Raw genomic sequence first — 13,446 nt, forward strand, 5'->3', positions numbered from 1 at the left:
CAGTCACCGCCTGTGTGTGTGAAAGTCACCACCTTAGCCGCCTCAGCCTGGCTGCCTGCTGCCCATTGCATCGCCTGCTCCTGATGGCCCCAGGAGTGGCGGGCAGGGCCGGGGTGCCGGGGTTCTTTGGGAGGCTGCGGCCATGCTCCCCCCGCCACCACTCACCCAGCTGGTGGCACTCAGAGGGACCCGGCGTGCCCCTTTGCTCTGCGCTAGCCCTGGGGGATCCGGTGCTCAGAGTGCCGTGGAGTCTGAGCTGCCAGTGGGATGCAGGGCTGCCCCGCGGTGGCCAGCGGAGAGGTGAACCGAGGCTAGAGGAACTCCAGTCCTTCCCCATCCATCCTGCCACCCCCAGGGCACAGAAACTCCCAGTGATTTCACAGCACATGCACCTGCTGCCCCCCTGGCTGGTTCATGCCCATCCCATCCCAGCGGGCTCCAGGCTCCTGGCTTTGCACTCGCTGCCAGCTGGTGCTTTGCCACCTGCTCCAAGGCTCCAGTAGAAGAAGAGGCCAAAACGGAGGCTCCTGCCCCCCCCCCCCCCGGGCTGTGAAGATCCCCAGGAGGTGGGTGCAACCCAAGATACTTTGCTGGATCCCAACTCAGCTAATCCCATTCCACCTCCCCAGTGTAGTGACCAGCTGCTGCTTCCTACCCAGCGCTGGCTATAGTTCAGGGGTGGGTGAGTCTCCCAATGGGATGAATCAGGAAAGGTTCCCCTGAAGTTGATGGAGACCCTGACACTAAGGACAGACTCAGGCTCACTGCAGACCTCTAAGGTTACTGGACCCACCGGCAGAGTGCGTGCATCCAGCTGGAGGATAACAACCCACTACTGCTACCAGCTAATGGGATTCCTTCATAAGGCTGAGTGGCAGGGTCCTTTGTTCTTGAAGTCCTGGTGGTCGAAGTCCTGGTGGTGGAAGCTGGCCCCGAGCTGTGCCGAGGAGGCTGTGCCGTTACCCCCCAGCCAAGGGGCCCTGCAGACATGCAACACAAAGGATGCACCCAGCGCAGGAGAACGTCCGTACGGAGCTTTATTCACACAACATGGAGTGGCCTCTACCCGTCCATGCGTCAGAATTACAGTTAGTCAGACAACGTTACACAGTAGGTTGCCCCCCGAATCGCCTTCGAGGCCCGTGGCGTTAAAGGTCAAAGGTTACTCAGCATGTCGTACACACATGCCGTGATGTGCAGGGCAGAGCGCGCCTGGGCTCGTCTGTTTCCCTTCGGGTGCCTTGCTTGCAGCCTGCCCATTGCCTGAGATGATTGTCCAAGGAAAACGGGTGGGGGAGGGGATCCTGGACTCTGAAATTCACTGACACTCGAAAGGAACGAAAACGAGACAGAAACCCAGTGTCCAGCAACGAGCCCTGTGATCCCAGGCCCGGGGCAACACGGGGACTCCATCGGCAGGGGCTGGCTCCGGCCACGGGCGGGCCAAGGACTCACCAGCCGAGGGGCCCTGATCTCGGCCCGGCTGGTCCCGCTCTGAGGAACTCCACTGGGCCCGGTTCTGCTCGCACGTCGCCTCCGCTCAAGGGGCTGGAGTCGCTCTGGACGGGTGTCAATGCAGGATCGGGCCCAGCCAGTTCCACGCACTCGCCCCGGATTGGCACGCGAGCCCAGAATCCGGCCCTTTGACTGGAAATTGCCCCGTGCTCTGGGGCCCACCCACAAGGGCCAGCCCGGGTAGTTGTGGCAGTAAGGCGGGCCGGCCTGGGAGCTCTCACAGGTGTAAACGTGGGGGGGGCTATGGAGCTGGGCGGGGAGAGGTGGGAGGAGAATCAGACCCAGTTCCTGGATTGTCGGGGGAGAGGTGCCAGACTGAACGTCTGGGACAGCAGCACGGACACAGGCCGGCTCTATGCTGCCAACAGGCGGCAGCCCCACCGGGAGACCCCCCAGCCGGGAAGCAGAATTGGGGTTGCCCAGCATGCTCCTGCTTTCAGTGCTGGGCACATCAGTGGTCAGTCACTGAGGGGTTAAAAAGCAAGTGCCACTTTTGGGGGGTCATTTGGAACAGATCCCAGGGGAGGGCCGGGGATCGTTGCCCACTGATGGAGAATGAATCTCCTGCCGCACGTGCCCTCCTGAGCAGTGCCCGGACTGTCTGGCTCCCTCCTGGCCTGGCGATTGGTGGTTTGGTTTGGTCCTGAGCAGTGCCCGGACTGTCTGGCTCCCTCCTGGCCTGGCGATTGGTGGTTTGGTTTGGTCCTGAGCAGTGCCCGGACTGTCTGGCTCCCTCCTGGCCTGGCGATTAGTGGTTTGGTTTGGGCTTGGGGTTTAATAAATAAAAACTCAAGTCTAAAAAACGGATCTAGAAAATCGTGGGGACAAACCGATTTTATGAGGACGAGGAGAACCAAGTCAGAACATCGGAAACGTACAAAGCTGGAGAAAAGCCGGTTCCGTCCCCAAAGAAAACCCAAACTTAAGAGGACGGAGGAGAATCGGCTCCGGAGCGTCGAAGGAGATCAAAAGAGCTAAAAAAAAATCTCTGTACAACTTCTGTCTGGAGCTGAGCCAAGTTGGAGCCGAGGGGAGAATCGGGGTCAAAGCCCCACTCCCCGTGCACTAGGATTCAGATCAGGTCTCCCTGGTTTAGTCCCACCGAGTCAAGGTAAACTCCCACGGGGGCCGGATCTAGCCCCGATCGCAGGCCGGTGTAAATCCAGAGGAAAAGCCCACGCTTGGGGGGAATGAGACCAGAACTGGAATTTGGTTCAACGGGACGAGCCTGTTCAGGCTTCAATTCCAGTCCCCACCTTGGGAAAACCTCCTGCTCTTGCTGGGAACGGCCCGATGGGTCCATGGAAACCGGGAACGCTAAAGCAAATCAACCCGCCTGGAACCACCGAGCGGCCCGGGCAGTCGACTGAGTGGAGTGAGCGCCAGAGAAGGCCCTGTCCCTACCGGGGCTGCCGAGGGGCCCTTCTCCCCAGGGCCCAGGGGAAGGAGAAGTACTTTTTGGTCAGAAGCCGTGAAGAAACCCTGCAATGGAAAGCGCCCCCCAACAAACTGGGACAAAAGCAAAGTCTTGTGCAACGAAAGGACGACGGACGAAGGCTCTAACGATAAATAGCATCTGGCTTTAAAACTATGTCATTAGCGATTTGTACTATGTAAATCTCTCTTATATCTCTCTCTATAATTTCATTGGCCTGGGCCGCGCCGTAACAGGAACGTGCTAAATAAAAATAATCTCTCCCTGCCCATCGCTCGCTCTCCCGTGGCCGGGGCCGCTCTAGACCCTGCTTCTGGAACGGCCGCCTCCCTGCCCTGCCGGGGGCGATGGCTTCAGTGTCTGGGAGGCCTCTTCCGTTTGGAAAATCGTCTGCTAAAATCCGCCCTGTGCAGAGTCCCCGGGGCCCTCTCACCTAGAAACCCGGCGGGGGCGTCAGGCCAACCTGGACCAGCCTCTCCCACCGTACAGCCAGGCTGCACCCCCTGGGATTGCGCAGGCAGGTCTAGGCGAGCCCCGGCGAGGGCTGGGGGGGTTGTTGCTGATTGAGGGTCCTGCCCTGAGACGGGCCGAGCGCCGCGACAGACCCCGAGGAATCGGAGGGGCCCTCGACGGCTCCCAGGGCGGGGCCCAGAAGCAGCAAAGTGGCTGGGCCCCGAAAGGAGGCTTTGCCCAGCCGGACGGGGCCAGGCCGGGGGCCTCTGCCGTTTTGGCTTTTGGACCCAGCGCAGGCCCGGGTGGAGCGCGACTCGTCGCAGCCTGGGGGAGCGGCCTGCCCTGCGGGGCCTCGGCGCTGCTCCCCTCAGGCCCGTTCTCTGGAGACGGCCGCCGGGACAGGCCAACGCGGCTCCATTGCCAGCCTGCGGCTCGAGCTGCAACCCGGCTACACAAACCTTCTGCCGTGCCGGCAGCTCCCTCCCGCAGCGGGGGTCTGGGCCCGCCGAGCCCTGGGGCTCCCTGGACTGCGCAGGGCTGGCACCACTCTCCCCCACTGCCCTAGGCCTGGGGCCAGAAGGGAGCCCCGGGGGAAAGCCCAGCCCCCTCCCCGAAGGAGCAGGGCCCCGCGGGCAGAACCGTGCCTGGAGGGGAGTTTCCCTCGGGACAAGACGTGGACGGGACCCTCCGCACCCCCCTTTGGTCTACGGCAGCGTCTGGAGCGTCTGTGAGTGGGTGACAGCCCTTGGGAGTATTTACAAGCCCCACAGCAGCCAGACACAGGGGTCCGCCCGCCCCGCAGGCAGCGTCCGGTCCGGCTGGGGGTCCGGCGAGGGGCGGTTTAACTGCAGTGGAAATGCACAGGCTGGGGCCGGGGCCCGGGACCCTTCCCCCTCGGGGTCCCCGAGCTCAGGCCCCAGCCCAGGCTGGATGTACCCTGCAGCGCCGCAGCCCGGGACCGGGTGCGGGGAGTCAGCACTGCAGGGGTGGGGCTGGAACCCGGCGGGCGGGTGGTGAGCTGGGGAGGAAGGGGTGACCTCACGCTGCCGGGCTGAGGACGCCAAGCCCAGGCCAGCGCCCCCGGGGGAGATCGGAGCCAGGAGCAGGGTTAGTCAATCGGTCCCACCCCGAGGGGGACACGCTGCTCTCCCGGGGCTGCAGAGACCGAGGACACAGCACCGGCACGGCGGCCTTGCCCGGCAGGCGGGTGGGCAGGGAGGGTGTTTGCTGCTGGGGCTGGCTCCCTGCTGGCGGCAGCGGCTTCCCCCAGGGAGCCGAAGGCACTTGCTCTTTGTAGCTGCCTGGAGGGAATCGTGTCTCGGCTCCTGCGTGGCACCACCATCGTCCACGGCTCCGGGCACGGGGTGAGCCCCGTCCCTCCCCAGCAGGCTCCGAGGCCCATCTCCTCTCTTGCCGGGACGGGCTGGCTGGTTCTTCCCCTTTCACTGAGCGAGCCACCGGCGGGAAGCTGTGAAAACACCCCGGGGCTAATCTCTCGGGGTGGCCCAGCTGCTGGGGGGCTCCCAAGGACGCCCACCCAAGGGGGCTTCAGGGCAGTAAGGAAGCAGCTGCTGAGAGCTGCCAGCCAGGGAGCAGGATGACACACGGCCCCTCCTCCAGGAAGTCTTGCTGGCCTCTGGGGTGCAGCCTCCTTGGTGGACTGTGGAACTCCTCGCCGCAGGAGGGCCAGCCCAAGCCTGAGCGTGTCCGGTGCCTCCCCCGTCGCGGCCAGGAGGCGAGAGGAGGGAAAGAAAGTCGAAATATCCAGGCCCGGATCCTCGCGGCCGAGGGCCTTGTGGGCAGCAGCAGCTCCCCCTTGCGGTGCCTTCTGGGCTCGCGCTCCCACGGGGAGACATGCCCACAGTGCCCGGCCCCGCTCGAGCCCAGCCTGTCCCTAGCAGCAGGGCTGGCTCCTTCCCTGGCCGGAGGAAGGAAAATGCCCCGGGGAGGATGGCAGGGCAATCCCGGCTGGGCTCTCCTGCCTGCGAGTGTCACTGTCCCCCAGCGCCTGCGCTGCCTCCACCCACCACTTCGGTCCCAGAGGGCAGCATGTTGCTCCTGTGGGGACGCGAGCCCAGGCCGGCCCGATGCCCCCCCCGGTGCCATGGAGACCCCGTGGCTGCTCCCTCACTGCCCCGTGCAGCCAGGGCTCAGCCACCAACCCGACTGCCCAGGCCCGAGAGGCACGGCCAGATGCGGGGCGGGGGCCCGGCCAGGCCCCTTTGCTCTTTTCTCTCCGGGCGAGGCCGCCTCGGGGGGGGGGGCACTGCCCGGCTGGCATGCTGCAGGCTCCCGGGAGCGCCGCTGGTGGGCACCGGCCACGGCACGCTGCCGCCTGGAGCGGCCCCGGGGAGCCAGCTGCCTGCCACTGCCGGATGGCAGGGTGGGCGGAGCGCGAGGCGCAGCGAGGCCGGAGGGCCCGTGGGCAGACTGGGGCCGTGCGGGGCGAGATGGGGGCCACTGACGGCTGGCTGGGAAGCAGGCTGAGGGGGCGCGGGGGGAGCAGTCTCTGCCCTGCCGCTGAGCTAACAATCCCTCGGTGCACACGGGGATCCTCGTGGCCCGTCACCTGCCCCCGCGTTGCTGAATCGCCGCCCGGCCAGACACACGGCCCGGTTCCCCTGCTGAGCAGCGCGGGGCGACGGGCCCGGAGCAGCGTTAACATGGAGAACTGTAAAGCTGCGTGGCCGGGCACAGCATCCCTGCCGAGCACCAACCCTCCAGGGTTCACTCTCCCGCAGCGGGGGCGGGGCCCGAGCCAGGAGCTCCGGGTTTGACGGGGGAGCTTGGAAAAGCAGGGACCCGGGGCCGCGCCGAGAGCCTCGGATGGCTCTGGCCATCTCCTGAGCTGGACTCCCTGTTAATCCGGGCGGGCCCCAGGGCTGTAGGACGGACCTGGCCTCAGGGAAAGACGGATGGAGCCGGGGTCTGGAGCGTGGGCCGGGCCCAGGGGCTGACTGGGGATGGCGCCAGAGCCCGGGGATGCTCACAATCCGGAGTCTGGCCTGAATGGGGCTGCCTGTCCCAAGAAGCGACGTCGGAGGCAGGAGCGAGCTGGACCGCAGCCATTTCCCCGACGGCAGCCGTCAACGGCGGAGCGCCCCGGCGGGAGGCCAGCGAGAAAGCGCGGCTGAGGTGGGCTCGGTTCCGGCCCCGAGCCGCAGCGCCGCGTCCCACAAGCTGCCGATGCCCGGCTGGGCCGATGCCAGGGGTTGCCGGGGGGGATTTTCACAGGCAGGACCCAAGCGTGCAGCCTTTGAGAGGCGACGAGGGCCCCTCGGTCTCTCTGGGCCGCCCGGAACCGGCGCCCCTGCCCGGGGCTGAGGACAGTGCCCTGCCGAGAGCCCGGCCCCCACCCTGCCCGCTGCCAGGGCCCAGCTCGGCACTGCCGGGAGAGGAAGAGGCCCGGGGGCAGCACAGCTGGGAGCTGGCCCCTGGCAGGCGGGTTGCTCCAGTGGCGCCGGCTCCTCGGGGCTCTCCTCACGCACTCCTGCCAGCGCAGGGCTGGGCCAGCGAACGGGGTCGGGCCTCGCAGCGCCCGCTTGGAAATCCGCGAGGGCAGCCCAGGGCTGATCCACGGGGCGGTGACCTCGCCCTGCCCACGTGCAGGGGAGCGGAGCTGGAACTGACGGGCGTTCTTCTCCCCCGCCTGTTCCCTCCGCGGGCGGCTCCGAGGGGCCGGGCCCTGCCTGTGCGGGCTAAGCTCCAGGGGGAGACGGGCGGTCGCCTGCAACCAGCTTGGGTGGGGGGTTGCCGAGCCGTAGCCGAACCTGCGCCCACCGAGCCTGGTGCCGCCCCAGCAGCAAATGAACCCGCCCCTCCCGGGACAGAAAGGCCAGGACGTGCCCATCGAGGCAGCTGCAGCTTCCGGCCTTGCCCGAGCCGCTGGGGGGCTCTGGTTGAGGCACAGAGGCCCCCGAGAGGGCTCCGGTTTGGGACCCAGCCCCACTTCCTTTCCCTGCTCCGTCGACGCTGCCATCGGCCCAGCAGCGGGGGAAGGGGAGGGCAGGAGGGGAGGCGACGTCACCGGCTGCCCGCGGGGCTGGTGCATGGAGACGCCCAGCCACAGCCTTTGCCCTGAGAACGTGGAGCGGGTTTTGGTCCCCTCCGCCCCCCCCACAGGGTCACTGGGCACCCGAATGTTCCCGCACGGCCCCCCCCCAGCTCCCAAGCAACCCCCCTGCAGTCCCTGCCTAGAGACCGGCCTCCCGGCCAGCACTGGCCCCAGGCAGGAGCTCTGAGGTCGAGGCGATGCTCGTGGGCGCGTTCTCATCTCCCCCTTTGTCCCCCCCCCCCACACGCACGCCCCGCCAGGCCCTGCCCCCAGGGAGCACACGCCACTTGGGCCCGCGGGGACTGGCCAGACGCACGGTGCAGGGCCTGGCATCCCACCCCACCGTGCCCGCAGGCCTTGGACGCCGGGCGCCTCTCCAGGGGACACCAGCCGTTTGGCCAGGGGCACCGGCCGGATCCCCCCGCCACCCCCGCTGCTAGGGCGAGAGGTGGGACGGGGCCAGGCCGCAAGGGCGGGACGGGGCGAGAGGCCCTGCCCCCGGCTGCCCAGCCCCTCCCCTGCGTGGGGACTGGCTCGTTCTCATCGGCTGATTGACCTGGGTCTAGGGGTGGGGTGGGGGGTGGTCGTCGTCAGATTTGGTTTGGCTCCTCCCCCTGCTCGCTGCTATAGGACCCCCTCCATGACGCTGGTGTCCAGGTGCTGGATCAGCACCCGGATGAAGGACATCTCCTTGCGGGTGTTCTCGAAGATGATCCGCGGGTCGTCCGACTGGCAGCGCAGGCAGTTGGGGGCCATCACCATGGCCAGGTTGTTGACGTCCATCTTGGTGACGGCCACGTTAGCCGGCTGAACGAACACCTGGGGAGGGAGAGAGGTCACAGCGCGCCGAGAACGGCCCCTCCCCGCCGCACAACGGTCCCCCGGGAGCCTGCCCGCCCCTCCGCTGGCCCCGCAGCCTCCAGGCGCGGCGACTCGGATCAGGGCCCCGCCCCCGCCAGGCCCCCCGTCTGCAGGCGCTGCGGGGCTCTCGCTACCGTTCAAAGGCGGACGCGCCGCCCGCTCCCCCGCCCACCTCCGCTACGGAGACGGTTCTGGGGGGAGCCAGCTTTAAACCAGCTCCCCCGGCACCAGCTCCGGCACCAGCTCCGGCTCCCCCTTGCTGCCTCTCTCTGATAGAGGCACGGGGGGGGGGGGGCGACTAATCGAGTCACTAGCCGACTGTGCAGTGAGCACATGCCCATCGGAGAGTCCGCTAGTCGCTTCCATCCCTAGTCCTGGCTGAGGTCAGGGCCCCGTCGTGCCAGGGGCTGCACAGAGCCCAGAGGCCCCCCAGCCCGGTTGTGCGGGACACTGCACCCCCAAAGCGAGGGGCTGCTAAGGGGGACACAGCACCAGAGAGGAGCTAGGTAGTAACCCTGCTGGGACCGGCACGGGGGCTCCTCGTTACGGGGCCCATTGCTTTCAAGGAATGGCTTGGGCAGGTCTGTGCTCAGCTCCGGGGGGGACCACAGCTACTCAGGGACCAAGTCCAGCGGGAGGGCGTGAAGACGGGTGGTTGGGATTGGCCATGGCCAGAGAGCAGAGCGATAGGAGCAGGGTCAGCTCCTGCGGGGGCCCCAGGGCAGAGAGGGGCCCTGGCTGGGGGGGACCCCAGGGGGAGAGGGGCCCTGGCTGGGGGGGACCCCAGGGGGAGAGGGGCCCTGGCTGGGGGGGGCCCCAGGGTGGAGAGGGGCCCTGGCTGGGGGGCCCCAGGGGGAGAGGGGCCCTGGCTGGGGGCCCCAGGGGGAGAGGGGCCCTGGCTGGGGGGGCTAGGGCGGAGAGGGGCCTTGGCTGGGGGGGGGCCCAGGGGGAGAGGGGCCCTGGCTGGGGGCCCCAGGGGGAGAGGGGCCCTGGCTGGGCCCTGCGGGGACCAGGAATGAGATGCCCGCGAGGGGCAGGAAGCCAGGGACGTGGGGCCTGGACTCCCAGCAGGAAAAGGCCCGGGGGCCCCAGGAGCATGGCCGGCCTGTGGCCGAGAGATGAACCTGGGAAGGGGACTGGAGTGTTGCCCCTTGGCCACAGGAGACCCAGGCAGAGGGCCCGAGACGGGGCTGGTCCCTGCGAGGGGGGAAGTGGGCGCCAGAGGGGGCGCGAGGCAAAGGCAGGAGGCCTCCCGCGAGGCGAGTCCCTGGTGAGGCTGCGGCAGGCAGGTGGCTGCTCTGATGGTTTTCACCCCCCCGCGCAGACGTGTGCTCGCCTGGGGGAGACACTGGCCGACACGCCCCAAGCCGTCGAGCGAGCGCGGCTCCGCCGGTCTCTCCGCTCTGGCTGGGCTGCCCGCTGTGAGCTGCGTCTGCCCAGGAGAGGAGATATCGGGGAGGGGCAGGCGGGGGCTATGCTGAGCCTGGCTCTGGCCGGCGTTCTGTGCCCGCGCTGGGCAGGGCGGACGGGCAGCGAGCGTCCCCGCTGCCATGTGACGTGCGCGAGGGGTAACGGTGTCGCGGCGCGTCTCGGTCTCCTGGCCGGCGCGGCGGCAACCCCACAACCCAGGAAGCGCCGAGGCAATGCCAGCGGGGGGCTGAGTGACGAGGCCTTCGCCCGCCGTCACGGGGCCGGGATCAGCCTGCCCGAGGGTGCCCCCGGCTGGGCCGGCCCCGCCTACCTGCAGGAAGCGGATGAGGTAGCAGAGCACCGTTTTGTTGATCCTGGGCAGGGAGTGGATGACGGCGATGGCCGCCTCGGGGTTCTCGTAGTGGGTGATGCACTGTTCGTAGAACTCGTGGGGGATCAGCGGCTCCTCCAGCTCCCGGTACCAGAGCTTCAGCAGCGACGCTGCGGAGGGAGACAAGGGCAGAGCTGGAGTTGGGGCCGCAGAGCCGTGCGCCCGGGGGGCAGGGACGGGGAGCGCGGCGGCAGGTCCGGCTCCCGCCGGCCTTCGCTCGCACAGTCTGGCAGCACCTCGGCGCCCCATTCCCCTCGGGCAACGACAGCAGCCGAGTCGGCTTCACTCTCGGCTCCCCCCCAGCTAACCCCACACAGCGGCCTGTCCCGGCAGGGCTGGGCCACCACGTCCCCGTCCCCGGGAGCCACGCGGCCGGCGCACCCGTGGTCCGACTGACCGACCTTCCCCCAGAGCAGGGGTGTCAGCAATGGTGAATCGAACAGTCGCGGAACCGCAGGAAACCTCAGTAGTGACAGGACTGTTCCACAGGCCCCGGGGTGGGGCCGGCAGCCAGTGCGCTCCGGCCCCTCTTAGGGAGCCTCAAAAGCCAGATCCCCGCACAGACCGGCCGCCTGTCCCTGTCCGCGGGGGTCCGAGCTCCCTGCAGACAGAGGCTGCTCCGCACCCTGAGCTTGGGCCCCCATGGACAGGGGTGCTGCTGCGAAGCAGCCTCTGGACCCAGGCTTGCCGCAGACAGAGGCTGCTTCCCGGCAGCCTCCCCTGCCCCCACATTGCTGCCTCTTTCAAGCCAGCTCCCCCAGCACTGGCTCCTGCCTGCCCCCCCACCGCTGTAGGAGGCAGCAAGTGTGCGGGGGCAGGTGGGTCCACGGAGCCGGCACGCGAGGGGAGCCTGCTCTGCCTGCATGTATCAGCTCCAGCCTGCCCCCCCGCCCCCCGACAGAGCGGAAGCAGCAGGGCTGTGGGGGGGCAGGTGGGTCCAGTGCTCGAGGGGAGACGGCTTTTAAGCCAGCTCCTCACCGGCACCAGCTCCTGCTCCCCCCTTGCTGCCTCTGATGCCGAGGCAGCAAGTGGGGGGGACGCGCGGAGCCGGCAGGATGAACTGATCAGCCCAGACTTGTCGGTCGCCTGCACGCTGGCCTCCCTGGCTCACGGGTCACCCAGCACCTTGTGGATTTTCAGCCCCGCAGCTCTCTCGACACAGCCTCGAATCTGACCCTTCTGTTCCGCCTGGGCCCCGGTATGGCGGGAGGCGGGGGAGGGCTGTGGTGTGTCTGTGGACCCCTGATTACGGGGGGGGAGGTTCTCTCCGCTCCCCAGGGGGGCGGCAGCTTATTCCTGAGGGAGCTTCTGGGAGTTACGGACAGCCGAGAGCACTGGCGCCAGCCCCTCCCTCTGAATCGCCAGCTCCTCCCTCCGAATCGCCAGCCCCTCCCTCCAATATCGCCAGCCCCTCCCTCCGAAATGACGGGATTGGTCAAGTGGAGGCTCCGCTTGTTCTCTTGAAATTAGGGGCGAGAGAGAGCAGGGCTCAGGGAGGCAGGTCCCAGCCAGCGTCAGTGGTTGAAATCACCCGCGCCCAGCGCAACGGGTCACGTGCGCAATGCACCACTCCACACGCAAGCTGGAGTTTTTGTAACTAGCACGGCGAGCTGGCATGACAACCGCCGTCCACGCCGGCAGGGCAGCATCCCTCACCGGCACCGCGCCGTCCACGCCGGCAGGGCAGCGTCCCTCACCGGCACCGCGCCGTCCACGCCGGCAGGGCAGCGTCTCTCACCGGCACCGCGCCGTCCACGCCGGCAGGGCAGCGTCCCTCACCGGCACCGCGCCGTCCACGCCGGCAGGGCAGCGTCCCTCACCGGCACAGCGCCGTCCACGCCGGCAGGGCAGCGTCTCTCACCGGCACCGCGCCGTCCACGCCGGCAGGGCAGCGTCTCTCACCGGCACCGCGCCGTCCACGCCGGCAGGGCAGCGTCTCTCACCGGCACCGCGCCGTCCACGCCGGCAGGGCAGCGTCTCTCACCGGCACCGCGCCGTCCACGCCGGCAGGGCAGCGTCTCTCACCGGCACCGCGCCGTCCACGCCGGCAGGGCAGCGTCTCTCACCGGCACCGCGCCGTCCATGCCGGCAGGGCAGCGTCTCTCACCGGCACCGCGCCGTCCATGCCGGCAGGGCAGCGTCTCTCACCAGTACCGCGCCGTCCACGCCAGCAGGGGCAGCATCTCTCACCAGCACCGCGCCGTCCATGCCAGCAGGGCAGCATCTCTCACCAGCACTGCGTCGTCCACACCGGCAGGGCAGCGTCTCTCACCGGCACCGCGCCGTCCACGCCGGCAGGGCAGCGTCTCTCACCGGCACCGCGCCGTCCACGCCAACAGGGGTCAAAATGCACTTTGCAGTGTCTATCTGTAGGCTGAGATTGTCGACGAGCGCTTTCACTACTGCGCTAGCGTGCTGTGTGTCTTGCTGTGTGCGGCTTGCGAGTAGACAATCATCTAGGTACGGAAATATCGAAATTCTGTTTTGGTGTAAATGTGCAGTGAGTACTGCCAGTACCTTTGAGAATAGTCTCTGGGCTACCGAGAGTCTGAACGGTGACACTGTACTGGAAGTGTCTGTCTTTTACTGTAAAATGGAGGAACCTCCTGTGTGCTGGGTGTATCGATATGTGGGAGGTCGAGGGCAGACAACCATGCTCCTTTTTCCAAGGCGGGTATGGTGGTCGAAGAGTGACCATCTTGAATCGTTGGTATCTGACACAACGGTTGAGCTTGCGGAGGTCTAATATTGGTCTCCAGCCGCCTAACTTTTTGGTGGTGAAGAAATAGTGGAAGTAGAACCTCTTGCCCCTGTGTTGTTCTGGTGCTTCTTCTGTGGCAGTGGCACCAAGGCGGAGCAGGTGTTCTGCCTCGTGTAGATGCAATATCTCGTGAGGGGGTCCCTGAAAAGGGACAGTGAAGGGGGTAGGGTGGAGGGGATGATTATGAACGGGATGCAGGATCCAGTCTTCACAATTTCCAACACCCGCTTGTCGGTGGTAATGGCCAACCATGCTGTATAAAAGTCGGCTAGTCTGTTGCCAAATACCCTGGATGATGTGGATTGCTCCCTCGGAAATGTTGGGGTTGTCAGACCCTCGACCAGGACTTCAAACCTGTTGCCTGGATGTTGATGGGTGTTGAGTGGAGGACTGGTCTGAGGGCTGTCTCCGCCGGTTTTGCCTTGGTCAGCGTCTACTGTCGTATTGTCACTGTTGTTGATTAAATGGTTTATGTCTATATCTTTGGTACAATTATGTTTTGTTTTCTTTTTCTAATAGGTACCTGAATGCCTAAAGTCCTGAGGGTGGCCCTTGAGTCCTTCAAG

At 66.9% G+C, this 13,446-nt stretch overlaps 1 protein-coding gene across 6 annotated transcripts in view; it reads right to left on the reverse strand.

The window, feature by feature from the left end:
* Positions 1 to 2,288: 2,288 nt before the first annotated feature.
* Positions 2,289 to 13,446, reverse strand: part of ARHGAP39 (Rho GTPase activating protein 39) — a 344,304-nt gene continuing 333,146 nt past the window's right edge. For all 6 annotated transcript variants that reach the window (XM_075919971.1, XM_075919969.1, XM_075919970.1 and 3 more), the window contains 2 exons: positions 10,060 to 10,229; positions 2,289 to 8,276 (listed from right to left, as the gene is read on the reverse strand). In XM_075919971.1, coding sequence (XP_075776086.1) covers positions 8,082 to 8,276; positions 10,060 to 10,229 — 365 coding nt within the window. In that variant the 3' untranslated portion in view covers positions 2,289 to 8,081. The remainder of the gene's footprint in view (positions 8,277 to 10,059; positions 10,230 to 13,446) is intronic.

The sequence above is a fragment of the Pelodiscus sinensis genome, chromosome 2 (assembly GCF_049634645.1).
Source record: "Pelodiscus sinensis isolate JC-2024 chromosome 2, ASM4963464v1, whole genome shotgun sequence".
In the NCBI taxonomy this organism is placed as follows: domain Eukaryota; kingdom Metazoa; phylum Chordata; order Testudines; family Trionychidae; genus Pelodiscus; species Pelodiscus sinensis.